At 44.2% G+C, this 23,836-nt stretch overlaps 1 protein-coding gene across 2 annotated transcripts; it reads right to left on the bottom strand.

The window, feature by feature from the left end:
* Positions 1-702: 702 nt before the first annotated feature.
* Positions 703-15,777, bottom strand: LOC143838968 (uncharacterized). Of its 2 annotated transcripts, XM_077340855.1 has the most exons (6): positions 15,718-15,777; positions 9,631-9,750; positions 7,165-7,314; positions 4,677-4,807; positions 4,456-4,602; positions 703-1,260 (listed from the first exon to the last, which is right to left on the bottom strand). In XM_077340855.1, exons 1-6 carry the CDS (start codon positions 15,764-15,766, stop codon positions 1,234-1,236), a joined length of 624 nt encoding a protein of 207 aa, XP_077196970.1. In that variant the 5' UTR covers positions 15,767-15,777; the 3' UTR covers positions 703-1,233. The 2 variants fall into 2 exon arrangements, 1 of the variants encoding a protein (XP_077196970.1); XR_013231501.1 differs by lacking the exons at positions 4,677-4,807; positions 15,718-15,777 and having other exon boundaries at positions 9,631-9,746.
* Between the last annotated feature and the right edge of the window lie 8,059 nt (positions 15,778-23,836).

Below are 23,836 nucleotides of genomic sequence, written 5' to 3' on the forward strand. Positions count from 1 at the left end.
ATCTGGCAACACTGCTAAAAAGCTTCAACCCTTCTGGCAATTGTCAGATTTTGCCTGGAGAGCAGGAATTCCCTCAGGCCTCAGTTTGAGGGCTGAAGTCCAAAGCCTCCTACCCTAGAACCGAATCAGACTAATATTTCCTAACCCTGCCATTGCTGAAGAAGGCTGTGGATGGTGCCTGGGAGAACTTCACAGGGCCCCAGTCTCAGGTGATGAGGTTCCCCATTTGTGCCCTGCAGCACTGAGCACCTGAACCCCTTCCCCCCTATTTCATCACATCGCTAGGATTCTGTCACTCAAGCCACATGGACTGAAGGCCTCCGCTCTTTCAGGCTGTGCATATCAGATAGGAAACCATATCTGAGTATAATTCTGTCTGAAAGTTTTGTTTTCTACTTCAGGATTCCCGTGGCTACACCCCAAAGGACTACCCGGCTTTCTCTCTTTGATCCCTCACTCGAATATTGTATAAAGGTGATTGCTTTGATCATGAAATACCATTGTCACATTCAACTCTCATTTCATAAACACGAAAAACCCATAGATATTTCTTGCAACAATCAATTTATTTTGATTATCATGCAGTGAAAATTAATCCATTTTCTAGATAGGAACCACTATGCTCATCTTCCAGCCATTGGGGAAAATGCCCGATTCATTTATCTGAGTAAAGACCCTGGCTAAGACTGAGGCCCCCCAGTTAGGGAATGCTTTGAAAATATTGTATAAAGGTGATTGCTTTGATCATGAAATACCATTGTCTCATTCAACCAATAGCTCATTTCATAAACACTCAAAACCCATAGATATTTCTTGCAAAGATCAATTTATTTTGATTATCATTCAGTGAAAATGGACCCATATTCTATTTAGCTAGAGGCTCCCAATCCCAAATTTCTGCCCTAGTTTTCTTTGCCATATGGCAAGACATTCTCCTCTGCCTTTGTTAAGAAGAAAGCTACGAACCCTCCATGTCTGAATTACTTAGTCCCCGGATTTCTATCCTGTTCTGATAAATGGAGGGATCTTAATGGAAACAGACATAAGCCACAGAGATAGACAGTGCAAACCAAAGAAGACCGCCTGGCAAGGGTAGTGTCGTTTTGTTCGGTGGGGTTTCCGGTGTGGTGCCATTCCTGCATTCCAGGAGTGTGATATTGAACATCACATCTTCTGTTTCCAGGGATGTTATGTTACATGCATTTGGCGTAATGCATCCCTGGAATGCAACCTTTATTGAATAAGGGACAGTTGTAATACCTGCAAGGGAAAAAGAGGAAGAACATCCACATAATTTTCAGAATGGGACCTTAGGGAGGAAGCGAGCGGGAATGATATGATCTGGCCTCTGAACTTAAATAGGTGGATTTCTAAAGTTCAGTCATTCAGTCTCACTGCTTAATGAGTTTTTTCTCAAGTCAGTCTTTTGCAGGGAGTCAATTCTTCTGGGTGGACTGGGGTTGCTACTAGTTACTGACCTCCAGTTTACACCTGGAGACCATTTGCTATCACAATTGTTCTCTAGACACCGAGTTCAGTTCTCGTGGAGAAAATGGATCCTTTGGAATATGGATTCTTTGGTGCAGAGCATGCCTTTTAAAGCAGGGGTAGCCGACCTGTGGTCCTCCAGATGTCCATGGACTACATTTCCCATGAGCCCCTTCTGGCAGGGGCTCATGGGAATTGTAGTCCATGGACATCTGGAGGACCACAGGTTGACTCCCCCTGTTTTAAAGGGTCTGTGTCATCTTCTTGAGCTGAAAAAAAAATGCTATTTTGAGCTCCTTGCATCCTGATGACTTTACTTGAAACCAAGAGCGATGGAGAGAGATTGTGACACAGGCTTGCTTTGAGATTTCCCACTTCAGCTGTGTCCTCAACCCTGTGTCCTCTCATGGTCCCTACCTCCCAAATAAACCATGGAGCAATGCTAGGTTGAAGGGAATATTTAGGAGCAATCAACTTGATCAACAAGCCAAAAAGACTTCCAGAGCCTCAACAGGAGCACACCACATACGAAGAGTAACCTGTTTCTACATCTCTCAGATGCTATGGCTGTAGATAGGCCAAAAGAATCATATGATTCTATGATATGTACAGATGTACATGTACCCTTGGAATCTGGCCACTGAGCTCCTAGCTGTCACATGGTCTCTATTGCACTTGGGATGGGTACAGTAGAAATCTGCAAAAAGGAACAGCTTTTTCCTGATCACAGTTTGTGATAATCTTGTTTTTGTTGGAATACGCAAAATCTGTAGTGTGCAAGATTGAATGGAGTACGGGGAATGTCCTGCAGGGGTATTGGAGGAAATGTAATTAGCATATTTAGGTCAGGAACTGCCTGATAGTTTTCAAATAGTGTCCTCATTATCTCAACAGGAGATTTCCTGCTCTTCTGATTACACTTCCTCCCTGCTTGCCTCCAGGACAGAAAGAATGAACAGAGAACAGTTAGGAATCTCTTGTTCTTTGCAAAGGTTGTTTCTCTTCTAAATACAATTATTTTATTCTTTTATGCAGCTTTGTGTTTGCCCTTTATGCATGTTTAAACTCTGCTGACACTGCGGTCTCTTTTCCAATAAGCCTGGGACGGATTGACCAAAGTTGACCACGTATCCCTGTGTGGCCCTTAAAATACTTTAATACAATAATATTACTGTAAGCAATTAACCAATAAAATAGCACGTAAAACTATTTAAAACCATAAGTATTTACCGCAAGTGCATTTGTTAACAGTATCTCCAGTGGGGATTGGAGGAGGAAAGGGGAGGAGAGGGGAGAACAAGGTGAGGGAGGCCCAGTCTGGTAGTACTACTTGGGGTGCTGCTGGACTCAACCATAAGCTTGGATAAGGATCTCTGTCTTGAAGGGCCTGTGGAATTCAGTGAGTTCTGTCAGGACCCGCATCTTGCCCAGGAGCTCATTCCACCAAGCAGGAACCAGAGCTGGAAAGGCCTTCGCCCTGGTTGAGGCCAAGCATACTTCCTTGGTGCCAGGAACATTCAGACAACCAGCTTGGGCTCGCCACAGCACTGACAAAGCTGTTCTGACAGAGCAGTGATATCGGGGCTCTCTCAGCCTCACCCACCTCATAGGGTGTCTGTTGTGGGGAGAGGAAAGGGAAGGTGACTGTAAGCCGCTTTGAGACTCCTTAGGGTAGAGAAAAGTGGCATATAAGAACCAGCTCCTTACAGAATCATAGAATCATAGAGTTGGAAGGGGCCATACAGGCCATCAATGCAGGATCAGCCCAATCTTCTTCTTCTTCCAGTAGGACTCTCCATACTCAGACAGATATGCACAAATACCCTTGAAGGTCAATACCAAAACCTCAAACTGGATATAGAATTCAACTGGCAACCAATACAGCTGCTGAAGGACTTTGCTTGTATGGGCTTTCCAAGGTGTCTCTGAAAATTTAGACAGCTGCAATTTCTGGATCAGGGACAAGGGAAGGCTGGCTGGGTGGCAACCGTCCCCTTGCCCCACCCCACCAGATTCCCGAGTCCTCAGTTTGGTCCTGACACTCTCTGCTCCATCCATGGATCTCCCCAGCCCTCCAGCAGTCATCAGTGGACTTTGCCTCACCTCACCCCACTGCTGATTTCCCTGCCAGTCATGGTCAAAGGCCACCTGGTTGCAATTCCACTCCTCGATGCTCCCCATCCCCAAATGGCTTCTGCAGCCACAATCTCCCATGGCTCCCCCTGTGTCTAGCTGCTGGGCTCTGGTAGTGCTGAGGCAGAATTGTAAGATGGGGTGGGGGAGGGGAGGCAGGAAATGGGGGCCAGATAAAAGAAGCTGGAGCTGAGTAGCTGGGAGGTTAGAACTTAGTGACTGGGTTACCCGATCGTAGGAGAGTCACATTGGCTTTGTCACAAATGTGAAATCGACTCCAGCTCTGGGCTCTGGTAGTCAACCCTCCCCGTGGCTGTTCATTGAAATGGTCTGGCTTCTTGGGTTCCCTTCCCAGAAGATTTTCAGCTCACCCAAACTTCTCTGTCTCTTGTTGCATTGCGGTTTTGCCTCCAAATTGCTGGCAAACTGTTTTCAGTTACTTATAATCTACCTTTCTCACTGAGAGTCAGGAGATTACACAGTGTTAAGTCAATGCAATCAATAGGAGACCATATAAACAATGTGATAAGAGTAAGAGTACAGAAATTTGGAATAAAATTCAAGAGTTATACGTTATGTGATCTGAGCTGGGGGTTTGCACATGCATGGTTTGTTTTTACAGCAGTTGGTGCAAACTTAAATGGACTCCGGGGAATGGTAGAGGACAGGAAGGCCTGGAGGATCATTGTCCATGGGGTCGCCATGGGTTGGACACGACTTTGCACCTAACAACAATGATCTGTGTTGGGGGTTTGCAGATGCATTGTTTATTTTTACAGAAGTCAAAGAAATATCTATATATCGTCTACATATATAAAAAGCAACTCTACTCACGTGAACCAACGGAGCCAGAGAAATTGACACACTGAGTCTCCTCACCGATGCAGGGGACTGATGTCTCTGGCTGGCAGGTATCCGTCCCCAAGGAAAAGCAGGCTGGACACTCATTACCATTGGGAGCCATGCTTTTGTTCTGAGGCACTGCAAAAAGCAACTCTGAAAGTTGGTTCACCATTTCAACACACATTATTCAAGATTTATTGAGATTATCTTACCCTTGTCCCTCCCTGGAAGAAAGATAGCCAGCACATCTGCTGAGGTCCAAGATTAAGGATTGTATCCTGCACTGTAATCAGCCAGTTTATGGCTTGATCTGGACTGCTGTGTTCAGTTCTGGGCACCACAACTGGAGAAAGATATAGACAAACTGGAGCATGTCCAAAGGAAGGCAACAAAGACGGTGAGGGGTTTAAGTCCAAATTGTATGAGGAAAGGCTGAGGGTGCTTGGTGTGTTTAGCCTGGAGAGAAGGTGACTAAGAGGTGATATAATAACCATCTTGAAATATTAGAGGGGCTGTCTTATAGTAGATGGAGCAGAGTTGTTTTCTGTTGCCCCGAAGTGCTGGACCAAAACCAATGGGTTGAAATTAATTCAAAAGAATTTTTGGCTAAACATCTGCAAGAAGTTCCTGACAGAGCGGTTCCTCAGAGGAACAGGCTTCCTCACATTAAGACTTATCTTGAAGAAGCTGGTGCAGCTGAGACAGCTGCCTGCATCTCCTGCATTGTATGCAGCCAGAGTTTGCTGCAATGTATGCAAGCAGACCATGGGGTTGTCCAACAACAGGACTATGGGGATAGAGAGGAAGAGGACCTCAATGTTGAGTGTGCCTGGTTTGCTACAATTGTGAGACAGTGACACCAGCCAGCATCCTCCACTGACCCCTGCACCAGATGCGAAATCCAGCATTCATGCTGGACATGCCGGTTCCATGATGCACTATGCAGGACCTGTGGCAAGTGGGGTCATTTTGCCAATGTCTGCTGCTGTAAGCAAGTCACCATTCATGACTGGACTCAAGCTTTGGAAGACACGCCTTCTTGTTGTTGTTAGGTGCGAAGTCGTGTCCGACCCATCGCAACCCCATGGACAATGATCCTCCAGGCTTACCTGTCCTCTACCATTCCCCGGAGTCCATTTAAGTTTGCACTGACTGCTTCAGTGACTCTATCCAGCCACCTCATTCTCTGTCGTCCCCTTCTTCTTTTGCCCTCCATCGCTCCCAGCATTAGGCTCTTCTCTAGGGAGTTCTTCCTTCTCATGAGGTGGCCAAAGTATTTGAGTTTCATTTTCAGGATCTGGCCTTCTAAGGAGCAGGTAGGGCTGATCTCCTCTAGGACTGACCGGTTTGTTCACCTTGCAGTCCAAGGGACTCACAAGAGTCTTCTCCAGCACCAGAGTTCAAAAGCCTCAATTCTTTGACGCTCAGCCTTCCTTATGGTCCAACTTTCACAGCCATACATTGCAACTGGGAATATCATAGCCTTGACTAGACGCACTTCCATTGGCAGAGTGATGTCTCTGCCTTTTAGGATGCTGTCTAGATTTGCCATAGCTTTCCTCCCCAGGAGCAAGCGTCTTTTAATTTATTTGCTGCAGTCCCCATCTGCAGTGATCTTGGAGCCCAGGAAAATAAAATCTGTCACTATCTCCATTTCTTCCCCATCTATTTGCCAGGAATTGAGAAGGCCAGATGCCATGATCTTTGTTTTCTTGATGTTGAGTTTCAAGCCAACTTTTGCACTCTCCACCTTCACCCGCATAAACAGGCTCTTTAGTTCGTCTTCGCTTTCTGCCATTAGAGTGGTATCATCTGCATATTTGAGGTTGTTGATATTTCTCCCTGCATTTCTCCCCTCCCTCCCTTGATCCCAATTTGTGACTCCTCTAATCCCGCCTTTCTCATGATGTGCTCCGCATACAAGTTAAATAGGCAAGGCGACAGTATACAGCCTTGCCGAACTCCTTTCTCAATTTTGAACCAATCAGTGATTCCATGCCCGGTTCTCACTGTTGCTTCTTAACCTGCATATAGGTTCCTCAAGAGACAAATAATATCCTCTGGTATTCCCATCTCTTTAAGAACTTGCCACAATTTGTTGTGCTCCACACAATCAAAGGCTTTAGCATAGTCGATGAAGCAGAAGTAGATGTTTTTCTGGAACTCCCTAGCTTTCTCCATGATCCAACGTATATTGGCAATTTGATCTCTAGTTCCTCTGCCTCCTAACCCCTCCTATATCTGTCTTTCCTCTGCACCATCTAATCCCCCAAAACTCAAGCTCCACAGTGTAGCCCTGCCACTATTGACCTTGTCTAACCAAATGTAATGTTGGAGGTAAACATGACCTGGCTTGTCACTAAACTAAATTGTCACCTGATAGTGAGCATTCAGGGCACACACACACAAACACACTAAAATACTGTGCAACTACCAACAAAGAAATGTAGGCATTATAGTGTGCTTTGAATGTGTGTAGACTGAACTCCAGGAAAGTTGTTTTTTTGTATGTTTGCGTATAGGGGCAATAGGGATGTATCCAGGGAGCCAAGAGGGTGACAGCCCCAAAATTTGCCCCCAGTGCTGCAGTGACCTCCAGCGTAATTTTGTAATTTTCCTCCTAGAAACGCATGTTAATGAAACACAGAGATGAAAGAGAGCCAGACTTTTCGCAGCGTCTGAAAAGATGCACATACTTACTCTGAGGTGTGTCAGAGTTGCAAAGGTCTGTGTTGCAACAAGTCTCTATTACTTGGCCTCTTATGTTCTGCGATGTAGTTCCAGAATAAAAGCCTGGCGTACATGTTTCCAATGGCAAGCAGTACTTGAAATAGGCTGTCGATAAAAAAGCTGTGAAAAGGAGTCAGAAATAAGGTGTGTAGAGGTGCAAAAGTTTGGTCCCATTATCTCTTAATTGAAATATGGAAAACATGGATTTTGCACACCAAACACTTAAAGGATTAATGAATACTGGGTGAGTGTGTATGTGAATCACGACATAGGCTAATTTAAGTCGGGAGCTCTGACAGGACCTTGGGCTGGTTTCCAGAGGTAAGTACTTCATCAGGGTGACCATACGAAGCAAGTTTGCTCAGAATTATCTATTAACAAATTGCCAAGGGACTAGTCTCATCCTGGGGTATAAATCCTTTCCCTAAATCCAAGAGCCTCTTGTGGCGCAGAGTGGTAAGGCAGCAGACATGCAGTCTGAAAGCTCTGCCAATGAGGCTGGGAGTTCAATCCCAGCAGCCGGCTCACGGTTGACTCAGCCTCCCACCCTTCTCTCCTTTCTGGGAGAGATCCCAGTGCAAATAAGAGAGTATATTCCCAGAGTAACATAAGAGGCTCTCGTATCTTTAAACCGGAGGAGTGGGAGGAATAAAGGAGTAAGGGCAAGTGGGGAGGAGTTAGGGCGGGCCCTGTCCGTGATAAAAACTCGGAGGGCCCAATCGGGAGCCGCGAAGTGGTTCCCGATTGGGCCCTCCCAGTGTCACTCGGGGGCCAAGCAGCCAATGGGGAGCCGTGCAAAGCGCGGCTCCCCATTGGCTGGTTGGCCCAGCCTCGCCTGGCCCGGCCGGAGTCGCCGCTCAGAGGAAGAAGCCTTCCCCAGTGGTAAGTCCTCCGGCCTGCTTCCCCTCGCCCACGGAGCCTTCTGCCGGGCCCTGGGGCAGGCTCGCCTGCCCATGGGCCTGGCAGTAGGCCGCAGAGCCCGCCGCCCCCGTCTGGATCCTTCTGCCGGGCCCTGGGGCAGCCGAGCCTGCCCCTGGGCCCGGCAGAAGGTCCCAAGGCCACCTACCTTAGTCTGTTCCTCCCTTCCTCCCAGCATTCCCTTTATCCTTCCCTTCCTCCCAGCATTCCCTTTGTTTTTCCCTTTCTCCCTTCCTCCCTCTCTTCCATCTGCCTCTTTCTGGCTACCTGTTTCTCTCCCTCTTCTTCTGTCTCTATCTTCCTCCCTTTCTTTCTGTCTTTCTGTCTCTCTTTCTCCTTTTCCTCCTTCCTTTACCCCATCCCTCCACCCACCCATCATGCTAGGGCCCGCTGTATTTTGGCCACAGGGGGCTTAATATCTAGTGTTTATATATTCTGTTATGTAGGTAGCTGTGTTGGTTTGAAGCCACAGGACAACGACTGAGTCCAGAGGCACCTTTAAGACCAACAAAGTTTAATTCCAGGTAGAAGCTTTCACGTGCATGTCCACATCTTCAGATATGTTGAAACAGACGTTCACAGCCATTACTTATAGGTGTGTGGGGGGAGGGGGAGGGTTAGTTCCCAGGAAGGGCTAATTAGAATCTACATGTATAAGTAACTGAGCAAAAATTATACTGAAGATTGGATTAAAGTAGTTGGTAAGACCTACGAACAGCAGCAAATTAGCGCACAGCTCATTCCTCACAGGTTGGATAATGCACCTTCAATGTGCTTTCGCGCTGGATGTTCCTGTGAGGAATGGGGAAATCTACTTCTGAAGTGCATTTAAAGTGTATTAGCCAACATATGTGAAATAAGAGGGTTAATGAACAGACGAGTTTATTAACTAAGGTAAAGGTAAAGGCATCCCCTGTGCAAGCACCGAGTCATGTCTGACCCTTGGGGTGACGCCCTCTAGCGTTTTCATGGCAGACTCCATACAGGGTGGTTTGCCAGTGCCTTCCCCAGTCATTACCGTTTACCCCCCAGCAAGCTGGGTACTCATTTTACCAACCTCGGAAGGATGGAAGGCTGAGTCAACCTTGAGCCGGCTGCTGGGATCGAACTCCCAGCCTCATGGGCAAAGCTTTCAGACAGCTGCCTTACCACTCTGCGCCACAAGAGGCTCTTGTTTATTAACTGTTATTATCCATATTGTTGAACACAGAATGATTGAACGTGAATGTTTATATCCAGGATTAACGTTTGTTGGTCATAAAGGTGCTCCTGGTCTCAAACTATGTTCTCATATAGCAGTCACACTTTCTGCTTTCTTTAATGGGCCTGATTCTGGGTTAAATATTCTTAAGGGTCCCCTGTCAATGTATCTGGGGTCACTGTGCTGAAATTAGCTCCTGTGCAGCCCCATATAGAGACACCAAATTATAAGTGGGACCTGATCTGTCATCTGCCAATGTTAGAGGGAGCAATGGAAAGATAAGCTACTTCTTATGCAGATATCCTTTTTTTACTCACGCAGTGTAGATACTCCACTTTGGGAGAGGCAAGCATCTTCACCAGGTGAACATTGTTGAATTGTAGAATCTCCACATGACCCTGTTTCGCTGAAACATGAGTAACATAGCAGGGATGCCCCTGCAAACAGAGAAGGCAGAGAATCCATGCCAGATATGTCTTATGACTTTCACATTCAACATCTAAATCTTAAGCATAAATTTGCAGAGGTATTTCACTTTGAAAGAAATTTAATTCAACATCTCTTTTGGACAGCATCAAATTGACTTGCAATAAAACAGACATTCACAGGAGCTAATTTCAGTTACGGCATGGAGGATCAGTAGATACCAGTTAAATACCTCCCTCAGTTGCTCAGTGAAAAGATGACAACAGGAAAAAAAAGGAGGGTTCACAATAGAATATCAACAGAAAAAACAAAGAACCTTTCCAAGGCAATATTCTTGTGAAAATATGTCTATTCAATTCTGATACATTTCTTTTATATACACGAAGAATCAACCATAACGGTTTCTAGATAGTTTCCATTTTAAATTACTTCTTCAGTGGTTGAGTCCTAAATTCAAAATGTACAAATTAATGTCCATAACATATTAATCATAATAAGTCAAATTAAACAATGAAACAAAGAATTACAGCAAATACACATACCTCCAATGTAAGTTTGTTATAACAATAGTGGTGAAATCCTACAGCCTTTCCTACAAAATTAACATCATCATTATGTCACTCATCTTACATATATCAAAATTTAAATTCACATGTAAGTCTTACCTTATCATATCAATAGGCCATTGATTCAAAGGTACCGGGGAATGTTAGTCAAAGACCATTCCCAAAATTTACCAGGTACTACCTGCATAAAACCCTTCAAGGATTGCTGCCTTGTCATGGTGAAGGGCCTTGCGTAGCTCAGTGAAGCTATGAGTTATGCCATGCAGGGCCACTCAAGACAGTCAAGTCATAGCTGAGAGCTCTGACAAAAGGTGATTCACTGGAGAAGGAAATGGTAAACCACTCCAGTATCTTTGCCATGAAAACTCTATGGACAGGTTCAAAAGTCAAAACGATATGACGCCGGAAGATGAGCCCCTCATATCAGAAGGTGTCCAATATGCTACTGGGGATGAGCAGACGGCTAGTACGAGTAGCGCCAGAATGAATGTAGTGACTGGACCAAAGCCAAAAGGACGCCCAGTTGTGGAGGGAGCTGGTGGCGAAAAGACAGTCCCATGCTGTGAAGGCTTTTATTTCATAGGAATCTGGAACGTCAGATTCATGAATCTGGACGTGGTCAAACTGGATGTGGTCAAACAAGAGATGACAAGACTGAACATCAACATTTTAGGAATTAGTGAACTAAAGTGGACAGGAATGGGTGAATTTAATTTAGATGACCATCAGGTATACTACTGTGGGCAAGAATCTCTCAGAAGAAATGGAGTAGCCTTCATAATCAATAAAAGAGTAGAAAAAGCAGTTTTGGGATACAATCCCCAAAATGACAGAACGATCTCAGTTCGAATCCAAGGCAAACCATTCAACACCACAGTAATCCAGGTCTATGCCCCAACTACTGCTGCTGAAAAGGATGAAGTTGACCAGTTCTATGAAGCCCTACAACACCTTCAAGAAGCAATGCCAAAAAATGATGTGCTTATCATCATGGGGGATTGGAATGCTAAATTAGGAAGCCAAAATATTATCGGGATAACAGGCAAGTTTGGCCTTTGATTACAAAATGAAGCAGGACCCAGGCTGGTAGAATTTTGTCAAGAGAATACAATGGTCATAGCAAACACTCTTTTCCAACAACCCAAGGGATTGGGTTGTCTACACATGGACAACACCAGACGGTCAACACAGAAATCAGATTGACTATGTGATCTGCAGCCAAAGATGGAGAAGTTCTATACAATCACTAAAAACAAGACCAGGAGCCAATTGTGGTTCAGATCATCAGCTTCTTATTGCAAAATTTAGGCTCAAATTGAAGAAAGTAGGGAAAAGTAGAGAATGAGGTGGCTGGATGGAGTCACTGAAGCAGTCGGTGCAAACTTAAATGGACTCTGGGGAATGGTAGAGGACAGGAAGGCCTGGAGGATCATTGTCCATGGGGTTGCGATGGGTCGGACATGACTTCGCACCTAACAATAACAACAACAACCTGCATATAAATCAATATCCTACCAGAGTCCACTTCCACACAGAAACATTCTTAAAAGTACATCACTATTATAAAGAGGTTCTCCTAAGTCAAAACCTACAGAGAGCAACACATTCCCAAAGAGGTATATAAAGAAACATTCATGTTGCCTCAGAAGTCTGTTCATTTCCATTTTATGGTGTCCCTGATGATGCAATTGTTCGAGTCCAAAAAATTGGAGGCTTTCTGGTGCAGGTCCCATTTCTGCAAAGTGTCTCAGCATTGGTGCATCCATGAGGCGGTTTCTTAATCTGCTCAGGTGCTCCTGGATTCAAAATCTCAAAAGTCGAGTGCCTAATCCAATATATAATCTCAAACATGGGCATTTTATAGCATACACTACATTTTTGCTCAAACAGAATATATTGATTGATTTTGATAGAAAAACCATTTTCTGTTTGTATGAACTCCTTGATGTAATGAAAGGTTAGAAATCAGGTCCCGGAACAGACTTCCTTATACCAGTTCGAGGTCTGCACCCGGCCCTTCATACTGGGTTGGGCACCTGGTCTCCAGAGGGGAGATGCCGAAGGTAAAAACCACTCACTTTTGATGTGATGCATGCGAGTGAAACTATAAAACAAAATAGGTGGAGCAGGTGGTAAATATGAAGTATAAAAAACGGAAAAACAAGGCACCCTGTGTAACAAGGCTATACAATGAGTAGATTCACACAATTATTGATGGTGCAAATAGAGGTAAGTATTTTTCGGTTCAGTATGATCTCTTTGCCATGGGACAGGAGATATCTCTAAATATGACAAACAGCTCATTCTGCACACATTAGAGCAATGGTCCCCAACCTTTTTATCACCAGGGACCGATCAACATTTGACAATTTTACTGAGGCCCGGGGGGGGGGGGTGTAGTTTTTTGCCGAGGGACGTCATCCCCGCCTAAGCCCCTGCTCCACTTGCTTTCCCACTGGTGCCCCTGACTTCCTGCTGCCCACTGGGGGGCGCTTCCAGCAACAGCTGCGCAGTGCCATGCCGAGGGAGAGCCCCCACCATGGCAGCGGCTGGAGAGCACCAAAGGTGACCCTGGGGAGGAGGATGAGGAGGAGCTGCAGCCCGGTACCGACTGATCAACGGACTGGTACTGGCCTCCAGACCGGGAGTTGGGGACCACTGCACTAGAGAACTCCTGTGCTGTGATTGGTAGCTTGCTGTGATTGACAAGCCAAGGAGCGGAGGGAGAAGTTGGTTTTGCTTTCCCTTGCAGCCTTGTCAGGAGTCAAAAAGCTGCAATGGGGCAGAGGGAAAACACAAGATGGGTCTCCCATGAGGTTTACCACCCCGCGTTTGCAAGCAGGAAGCCAGTTGTGTTTACCCCTCCATGCGGAAATGATCATCTTACTGCATGGCAGTGGTGGTGTGATAACAACACCCTTATTTGTTTTTGTTTTTTTTAAATCTTCTATCTCTACTGCTCTCCGTTTTGTGTTTAGGGAAGTTTTCAATGTATGCTCTTTATCCGAACAAGAAGCATAACACAAGAAAATAAGGAAATAAGGAATAAGTAAGATAAGAAGCTCCTAGCTAGAATAAGAACTCATATACTACAGATGGGAGCAAAATAGAGGCTATGTAGAACAGTGAATCCCTATATTAGCAACCCTTTTTACATGAACTCCTCAGGTCATATTCTCAGACAGCGCTTGTTGTACCTTTTTACAAGTCTGGCAAAGTGATCCAGCAAACTATCGCCCTTAAGAGACACTTGTAGGCCATGTATAAACCTTTTTTTGGCTGGAGAGTAAAGCCTTCTCATGACCTGTTTTTGGCGCTGACAACCAACAAAGGACTTGTGTTCCTTCGTCTACACAAATTATAATCCACTTACTATTAAAAGAAAAATTTTAGTCAGCTATTTACTCCCTGGCAGAAGTTGTGGCGAAACAGGCTGATCTCCTTGGTCCTGTTGGGAGTATCCACAAAGTGGGAGTTATTGTTCATTTGTATTACACGTTATCATTACGTTTGTATAAAGAAAATAGATGATTGTTAATTGTGTACCTTTTGTATACCTTTTCTAATTGTAAGATCAGCTGTATACCACTTCTATTTGTATAATTAATTTGATATTTGACATTCCATTGTGGTGAGTTTATTTATTTCAAGATGAAAACAGGCAAACAACTAAATTTTGCACAGCTAAATTTTGCACTGCCACCATGAAATTGCGTAATAAGTATATAGATCAGAAAATTTCTGTTTAAGATGAAAAAAATAATATAAAGATCCAATTGTCATTGGTATTTTAAAGTATATTTTAAATATTGACTTTAACACCCTAACGTTCTTGTGATGTCAGACTTTATAATATTTTATACTATTAATATTGGTGTCCCTCTTTTTGAAGTGCTTCAGTATATTTGAATTTTGGTCTGAATGACTGTAAAATAAAGATTGCATTGTATTGTATTATTGCATGGCATGATTGAATAGATCTTAAGGACTTTTTTGTGTTATATTGAGGGATGTCTTATATCCAAGGGTGAAGACATGATATTGTACCTATTATAATAAAAGCATAAATAATCATGTGAATATATTTATTTTATGGCCTTCTGACACATGATACCTTGTTTTTCAGTTTGCTTATGCTAGTGAAACGAAGGAAGAAAATCTTCTGGATATGCCCATCAAAACCATTCTTATTGTGAGCTCTCTTGTGAATGACAGAAAGAGGGCCAGTACCTATAGCTTCTCCAAGAGCAGCAGGATTGGCTTTGGGCAAACCAGTGGTTGCTTTATAGTGCTAAAATCTTGAGGCCAGCTGGGACAAGTTTGTAGACCAGGGGTAGTCAAACTGCGGCCCTCCAGATGTCCATGGGCTACAATTCCCAGGAGCCCCCTGCCAGCGAATGCTGGCAGGGGGCTCCTGGGAATTGTAGTCCATGGACATCTGGAGGGCCGCAGTTTGACTACCCCTGTTGTAGACAATCTATATGTTTGTTGTTGGAAGATCAGTTAAAAAAGCCAAATGTGCTCTCAGAAAGACCTAAGCTCTCTTTACTGAGCATACCCTTAATTGACAGCGTGGAGGTTAGCCACAAATGTGTAAAGGAAGGATTCAGATCCTCCCAACTTTACTTGTATTTTGGCAATTTACGTTAAACCACCCATCCTATCCATTGTAGATGATTTTACCAAGGGTGAAGCACAAGTCTCTCCCACATTTACATCTTATTTCAGCCATAAATGGTCTTGGTGTACCCCTAAGCTGGGACCCCTGTGTCATCGAATCTATGGACAATTTTCTCTTTAGGAGGGACAGGAACGGGCATAACGGTAAAACATCTGTCGAGGCCATTCTTGTTTCGTGTAAACTCAAGTAATGAAACACACCGTTTTTCACTATAAACCTCTAGATACTTCTGCACATTTAAGTTCTATAACAAATAGACTGCTTCACTACGTGCATGTATCCACCTAAAATCTTGGGTCACTAAGGCACTAATACTGATACGGACTTGAAAGTCCATTGCTTTATTTTTTTTAGGAAAACCCAGGAATCTTTTCAACATTGTTTCCTCCCTTCAAAGGAGCCAGGACTTCTGCTTTTATTCTCCCACTTAAAAAAAAATTGTTTATTTTTCATAGATGATATAAGTGAAGCAAATATATAAGATGTGAGTCTTATTCAAGGCCGCATAAATATTCTCTGTGGCCTTGCCTCTCAAGTTTCACATTGCAGCCTACCAGAACTCCTATAACCCATGCAAAATCCCTGCATTGTAGAGATTCTTCCTTTATCTGATACAATCCCCTTTGTCTTTGAGACACTCAGGAAGTTCTTTGCTTGCAAGCTGCAGGCCACTGCATATTCACTTCCTAAGTATGATTATTTCCTTTCCCGGAGTTTGAGTTTCTACTCACCTGTAGAGAAGAGGGCCCAAAACAGGCATGTGCTTAGGGGTGTCTTCATACTGCCCAAGAAAGTTAGAGCCAGACAGGACTTGCATCAGAGATGAAGCAAAAAAGGCATCTGAGGCTCATGTATTTATTAGCCAAGAACAGAAGCCTCCAAGCAACAGATGGGAATAGCTGGATTGGTGAGGTGCTGAAAATGATGAGAACCGAGACTGTGCATTTTCCCAGACGTCCCATGGTATCGAAGTATACTAGGACATGTGGGCCAATCAGTCTACAAACGTTTAGTGAGTTTAAAGTGTACCTCATATAATTGCTTCTTCCCAACAACAGAGTATTTTGATACTATTATCTGTTTGGGACAAGTCCCTGGGAAACTAAAGAGTGGCCTGGGTATCCTGGTACCCACTAAACTAAATGCTAACCTTGTTTAACTTGTGTAGCCACATTCCTCACAATTTATTTTATTTGTGATAATGTGACTGTAAGGTGATTGTTGTTGTTAGTCGCGAAGTCGTGTCCGACCCATCGCGACCCCATGGACAATGATCCTCCAGGCCTTCCTGCCCTCCACCATTCCCCGGAGTCCATTTAAGTTTGCACCTACAGCTTCAGTGACTCCATCCAGCCACCTCATTCTCTGTCGCCCCCTTCTTCTTTTGCCCTCGATCGCTCCCAGCATTTGGCTCTTCTCCAGGGAGTCCCTCCTTCTCATGAGGCGGCCAAAGTATTTGAGTCTGAAGTAGGTGATGGTAATGTAATGGAATTCTGAGTTTAACTCTCTGGTCTTGGGATGAGATAGTTGCCGGGGTAGCAATTCCCTTGCAGGAATATTTCATACTTGTATGGAGACAGATGGGGCCAGTGGTAAATGGTGGGGTGGGAGGCTTTGATCACTAACATAGACAGTTTAATTTCTCCTATGTTTTTGTGAACTACAACTGAATTCCAGGGGACTGATAGGCTGTTTTGGCAAAGATTGTACTTGGATATGTGACACAATTTACTAATTTAACAGAATTAATTTTTGCTATATATTCCCACTGTCATGATGGGAGTTCATAGTCTGAGGAAGAGTGCTTGCCCTCGAAAGCTCATGCCTTGAATAAATCTTTGTTGGTCTTAAAGGTGCTACTGGACTCTGATTTTATTGTGCTACTTCAGACCAACATGGATACCCATTTGAATACATTCTTTTATAGTGTACAATTTCTATTACATACAGTAGATGAGCGATTGGGATATGAGTGTCCTGCATAGTGCAGAGGGTTGGACTTGATGACCCATGAGGTCCCTTCCAACTCTGTTATTCTATGATTCAGAGCTATTTTCTAAATCATGTTGGCATTCTATATCCACTACTCGCTGTTTGATAACCTCTTCAGCCTGGTCATAGCCCATCCTAACCAGAAATGTTGGAGAAAATCCCAAGGCTGCAATTTTTCCCCTCACAGTTTGTTTCTGTGAAGACTGGAAATCATCCTCCATTATCAAAGAAGCTAATCCGCAAGGAAAAAAAAGAGATTTTAAGCCAATAATTGAGAATGTTTAACCATACCTCCACCTTCATAAGGCTGGTCTCAAGTCGCAAGGTGGCATTAGAGACACATCTTGGGGCTCGGATGGCTGATCTTAGGAATTTGGATTGTACAGATTCCAATGATACGAAGTTGGAATAAGGACCTAGCTGTGCGCCATTGACTTAGCTTCTAACTGTTTTAAAGCTACAGGGATATAATGTCCTCCTTTCAGTCTAAGGCAGTGGTCCCCAACCTTTTTATCACCGTGGACCACTCAACACCGGGGACCACTCACCAGGGACCACTCAACACCTTTTACTGAGGCCCAGTGTGTGTGTGTGTGTGTGTGGGGTAGTTTACTCCTCTACTCTCAACCACTGCCCTAACGCTCTCTGATCGCTATGGTAATGTTTAAACATCCCTTCAAAATAAGATACAGACACGCCACAACAATGAAGTGTGTTGTAAAGGGCTGGGGGGGATGAAGTAAAGGGCCGGGGTGGGGGAGAAGGCATCCTTCGGGGCCCGCCTCCAATTAGTCGAAGGACCACATGTGGTCCGCAGCCCACAGGTTGGGGATCGCTAGTCTAAGGAATCTGAGGATGGCATTTGCACTTTTTTTGTGAATTTCCAGCAACAAAAACCCCATGGGCTATCTTGTGGCCAGATGATTGCAGAACTACTCCTAAGTATTTGAAGCAGGAAATCTGTTCTTAGTTCTATCGATATGCCAGGTGTATTTCTTGGACCTTTTGGCAAATGTCTTACCATCCGGTTTTTACAAGCAGGAAGCTACTCACATTTTACCCCTCAATGTGGAAATGGTCATCCTATTGCATGGTATGACTGAATAGATCTTAAGGACTATTACTTTTTGCTATATTGAGGAATGTCTTATGTCCCAGGGTAAAGACATGATATTGTACCTTGGGCTCACTACAGCACAGATAAAGCTGTTCTAACCAAGCCGTAATATCAGGGCTCTCTCAGCCTCACCTCCCTCACAGGGTGTCCGTTGTGGGGAGAGGAAAGGGGAGGCAAATGTAAGCCACTTTGAGACTCCTCCGTGTAGAGAAAAGTAGCATATAAGAACCAACTCTTCTTCTTCAATTATATCAGGGCTCTCTCAGCCTCACCCACCTCACAGGGTATCTATAGTGGGAAGAGGAAAGGGGAGGCAAATGCAAGACGCTTTGAGACTTTTTCGGGTAGTGAAAAGCAGCAAATTAGAACCAAATCTTCTTATTCTACTTCCTCTGATTCCAATATCTGTGATCCTGGAGGATGTGCTCACTTTTTCAGATAATACATTTTTGACAAAACTTTGAAAACATTTTTCAGGTTGAAGAGCTCACAAATGCATAGGAGTATGGAAGGGAATCAGGAAATCTGAGCCACATCTGTTGTTATTGAGAAGAAAATAATAAAAAGCATACATATCCAACACACTAACAAGCAGTCTTATAGAGAAGAATAGGGTGGGAAAAGAGGGTACAGTATAATTACCTTTCCTGTAGAGTAGGTAGGCAAGAGAAAGCAGGCTGCTCGGGGAGTGTGCCGTGTGTTTCAGATGAGTTTATATCCAAAATACATGATGGGGCTTGCAAAAGCCACTGTTTATATAGGGTTTTGGGGAGGGGGGGGGCTACGTGTTGTAAGCAAGGTGGGAAGCTAGTTGGAAATCCACTGTGTCTGGTGTTAGGCAACGCTAGCTGGAGCCTGAGGTGCCTCTTGATGGCCCTAGACCAAAGGAACCATCCTAGAGATGGTGCTACCTATTGACTGGATGATGGGCCAGATCACACTATCAACAAAACTGGGGGGGGGGGAGAATCAGAGTTTAGAGGCACCTGAAACTCCAACCTGTTGTAGAGGACAAGCTGAGGCCTGTCCTGGTTTCCAAGATTGATTCTGCTCAAGCAGTGTGTCTTGTCAGGGTGTTTCAGGGTGTTCCTTTGTCTGGCTTACTCCCAAGCCTAGACGGTTGTGATGTATTACTGGTTATGGAGTACAGTGTGCCAACATGTGAGGCAGGGGTGCTGCCTTACTTAACACCGTGTCACTGCATCTGCTCCTCTCTTCTTTAACTTAAACCTTGCCTTGACAGATTTGTGCAGTCACAAGTCTAAAAGCTCCGATATCAGATACTATGAAGCTTGAAAGGATCCAGTCTAAATTCCTTCGGGCACTCCTCCAACTTTCATGCTGTGTAACCAACTCCATGGTGCACCTGGAAACAGGAATGTTAATGGTCCAAGACAAAATCTGCCTGTCAGCAATAGGAATGTGGCTGAAATTAATACATAATCCACAGGGTGCAGCTTCTTTAACCCTGAATGACAACTTCCAATCATCTTGGACTAAGGCTGTGCACAGAGGAATCCAAAGTCTGGGCTTCTCCATACACTCATTATCCAAATTAGCTCATGATCAAGCTGCATCACTAGTTAAGCAGTGGATATGGGACAATTGACGTCAACTGGACCTGAGTAAAGCTCCAACTTTTTTGACCCCAGTTAAAACAAGATATATTCTGGCCTCTGCCACTTATCTGTCTCAGCTAAGTAAACAATTAAGGGCATTTACCCTTGCAAGATGCTCTGTCTTGCCTTCAGCTCTTGTAGAGGGTCGCTATAAGAACATTCCCCTTACACTGAGACAATGTTTTTGTGGGAGTCGTGAAATTGATACAAGAGAGCATATATTGTTCCACTGCCCTGCTTATATAGACATTCGTAGCAACTTGATTGAACCACTCCTTTAAAAGTTGCCAGAACATCATGATGTAGATCGAGCAAAGAGGCTGCTAAGTGATGAGTCCCCCCAGGTGACAATTCAGCTGGCTAGGTTTTGTGCCGCCGCCATAAAAATCCGATGCTCTAAAGTAGCATTGTTTTCAGTTCTATTTTATGATCTGTTTTAAATTGTATTACATTAAATGACAATATTCTCTTGGTCTCTTATGTAATGACTTCATATAGGTAAAGGTAAAGGTATCCCGTGTGCAAGCACCGAGTCATGTCTGACCCTTGGGGTGACGCCCTCTAGCGTTTTCATGGCAGACTCAATATGTGGTGGTTTGCCAGTGCCTTCCCCAGTCATTACCGTTTACCCCCCAGCAAGCTGGTTACTCATTTTACCGACCTTGGAAGGATGGAAGGCTGAGTCAACCTTGAGCCGGCTGCTGGGATTGAACTCCCAGCCTCATGGGCAAAGCTTTCAGACGGCTGCCTTACCACTCTGTGCCACAAGAGGCTCTAATAATGACTTCATATAACTTGGTCTAAACAACTGTAATAAAGTTTGATTGATTGATCACTGGAAGAATTGCTTGAATGCTGGGATCCCTTTCTTGGAAAAGTTGATCAAATAATGTAGAGATGTAAACTTTCTTTTCTTTTTTGTAACTCCTTAATTATTACTGTTGTGTCCTTCAACAATTTGCTCCTTTTGTACACACACAAAAATCACAGATATTGCTTGCAAAGATCAATTTATTGTTATTATAATTCAGAGAAAATTGACCCATTGACTCCAGATTTTATTTAGCTAGAGGCCCCCAGTCCAAAATTTCTGCCCCAGTTTTATTTGTCCTTTGGCACCCCATTCACCTCCATCCTTGTTAAGGGACCCAGATTGTTTGACTCACTTAGTTCCTGGCTTTCTTCCCCATTCCCATAATTTGTGTAATATGCAGGGGGGTGGCTTTGCTTTGCTACCCTGTTACCCTGGGAAGGGTAGTGTGGTGTTGTCCAGTGTGCCTGGTGTGCTATTGGTCAGTGTGGTGTCCAACATGTCCGCATTCCTGCATTTCAGCTGACGGATATTGATCAGGATTGCATCGTTAGCAGTTCTTTGTGTGATGGGATGGAAGGCACATGTGTTTGCTGTAGTGCATCCCTGGAAAGCAACATCTAGTAAATAAGGGACAAGTACAATACCTGCAAGGGGAAGAAAAAGGAAGAACATTCATATAAGTTATTGAATGGGACCTTAGTGAGCAGTATGATGTTATCACACCTCTAAACCCAATAGTTTTGCTTTAAATGTCGGATTCAGTCCCTCAGTTACACTGCTGTAGTGAGTTTTTCCCCTCAAGTCAGTCTTTTGTAGGGAGTGGAAGCTTCAGAGAGGACTGGGGTTGTATTAGTTACTGAATGCCAGCTGACACCTTTTGCTATCACAATTGATCTCTAGACACCAAGTTCAGTTCTCCTGGAGAAAATGGATCCTTTGGAAGATGGATTCTTTAGCACTGAGCATGCCTTTTAAGGGAACCGTGCCATCTTCTTGAACTGAAAAATGGCATTTTGAGCCCCTTGCATCCTGATGACTTTATTTAAAGCCAAGAGTGATGGACAGAGATTATCACATATGCGTTTTGAGATTTACCAATTTCAGCTGTCTCCTCACCCGAATAATGGTTCCCACCTTCCAAATAAACCAAGGAGCAATGCTAGGTAGAAGAGAATATTTAGGAGCAATCCACTTGGTCAACAAGCCAAAAAGACTTCCAGAGCCTGAACAGGAGACCAACCCACTATAGATGAACAGGAACCTGTTTCTATATCTCTTGGATATTAGGGGTGTAAATAGGTCAAGAGAACCATATGATTAACTGATATGACAGTAGATGTACATGCACCCCTGGAATCTGGCCACTGAGCTCCAAGCTGTTTTGGCAGCTGATCTGTAACATGGTCTCTCCTGCATCTGGGGTGGGGTGTAGAGTAGTAATCTGTAAAGAGGAATGGCTGTCACCTGATCATTCCTTGTTTATTAGTGCTTGAATACCTTGTTTTTATTGGAATATGCAAAATCTGCAGTGGTCACAATTGAATGTGAAGTCAATTGGGTCTTAGGAAGTCTGAGCAACAATTAAGCTAGTGGAGGTGAAAGCATTCCAGTTGAACTATTCAGAATCTTAATAGACGATGCAGTAAAAGTGCTACACTCAATATGCCAGCAAATTTGGCAAACTCAACAGTGGCCACAGGATTGGAAAAGGTCAGTTTACATTCCAATCCCAAAGAAGGGCAATGCCAAAGAATGTTCAAACTACCACACCATTGTACTCATTTCTCATGCTAGATAAGTTATGTTCAAAATCCTACAAATTGCCAACATACACTGGATCATGGAGTTCCAGAAGAACTACTTCTGCTTCATTGACTATGCTAAATGATCTGTGTTGGGGGTTTGCAGACGCATTGTTTATTTTTACAGAAGTCAAAGAAATATCTATCCATCCTCTACATATATAAAAAGCAACACTACTCACTTGAACCGATGGTGCCAGAAAAATTGAGGCATTTTTTCTCCTCGCCAATGCAGGGGACTGATATCTTTGGCTGGCATTCATCCGACCCGAAGGAAAAGCAGGCTGGACACTGATACCCATTGGGAATCAAGTTTATGTCCCGAGGCTCTGCAAAAAACAACTCTGTTGGTTCAGCATTTTACCACACATTACTCAACATTTAATGAAATTATCATCCAGTACCTTCTGTTGTGCCTGTAGATTCGCTGAGGAGCAAGCTCGAGGTCTAATTGTACTCTGCATTTTAATCAGTCAATGCACAGCTTGATCTGGACTGCCAGATCTAGTCAATTTAAATGGACATTGACCAATACCCCACACTGGCAGAAAGATCTATTGTGTTATATATAAGTTGGGGATTTTGGAGGGGTTGTCTGCTTCTATTTTGGTTGAGTTTTTCCCTCTTGTACCACCATTCTAGGTTCACAATAAAGAGCTGAAATGACTTCCCAGTGCCCTGTTCTCTGAGCCCTTGGATCTCACACTGGTGATGAGGATGGGATTGCAATGCTAAGTTAGCAGCACAGGAAAATGATCATTGAAATCACTGCTGTGGATTGTCTTCTGAGGCAGGATAAACTGACTGAAATCACTAGTGGGGTTCTGCTGCCTTCTGAGGCGGGAACAGTTGCCTGAAATCACTCCTTCTGTTTGTTGCCTGATGTCCGGGGTAGGGACCAACTAACAGGGATGACTTGATGACTGGAGAGCAGGCTCAATCAAAAATGGAAGTCATGGCCTCCATGGGACATATCGTCTTTTGACCTAGCTGTGCAGCCAGAGAGCCAGTTTGGTGTAGTGGTTAGGAGTGTGGACTTCTAATCTGGCATTCCAGGTTCGAATCTGCGCTCCCCCACATGCAACCAGCTGGGTGACCTTGGGCTCGCCACAACACTGATAAAACTGTTCTGACCGAGCAGTGATATCAGGGCTCTCTCAGCCTCACCCGCCCCACAGGGTGTCTGTTGTGGGGAGAGGAATGGGAAAGCGACTGTAAGCCGCTTTGAGCCTCCTTCGGGTAGGGAAAAGCAGCATATAAGAACCAACTCTTCTTCTTCTTCTTCATATCAGAAGCACCTGAGGCACTATCTCATCACCAAGGGTATATCTGATAGTGAGGGGAAGAGAGCTTTGTTCCTAAGTGTCTGTGAACCAGCCACCCTTGACATCTCCAAGGACCAGCTCAGCCTAACTGATGTCAAGGCAGTTGACCTCATGATGATACTCCACCGCCTGTGGGAGCACTTCAGCTCACAGCCAGGAGACATCGCCAGTGCATCCAGTA

This window comes from Paroedura picta, chromosome 5 (assembly GCF_049243985.1).
Source record: "Paroedura picta isolate Pp20150507F chromosome 5, Ppicta_v3.0, whole genome shotgun sequence".
Classification (NCBI taxonomy): Eukaryota; Metazoa; Chordata; class Lepidosauria; order Squamata; family Gekkonidae; genus Paroedura; species Paroedura picta.

Coding starts and splice junctions, on each gene's coding strand:
- LOC143838968 (XM_077340855.1), bottom strand. CDS start 15,766: ATGAAGACACCCCTAAGCACATGCCTGTTTTGGGCCCTCTTCTCTACA. Junction 9,751..15,717: donor TTGGGCCCTCTTCTCTACAG/GTGAGTAGAAAC, acceptor CTCTGTTTGCAG/GGGCATCCCTGCTATGTTAC. Junction 7,315..9,630: donor AAGTGGAGTATCTACACTGC/GTGAGTAAAAAA, acceptor TCCTTTTCACAG/CTTTTTTATCGACAGCCTAT.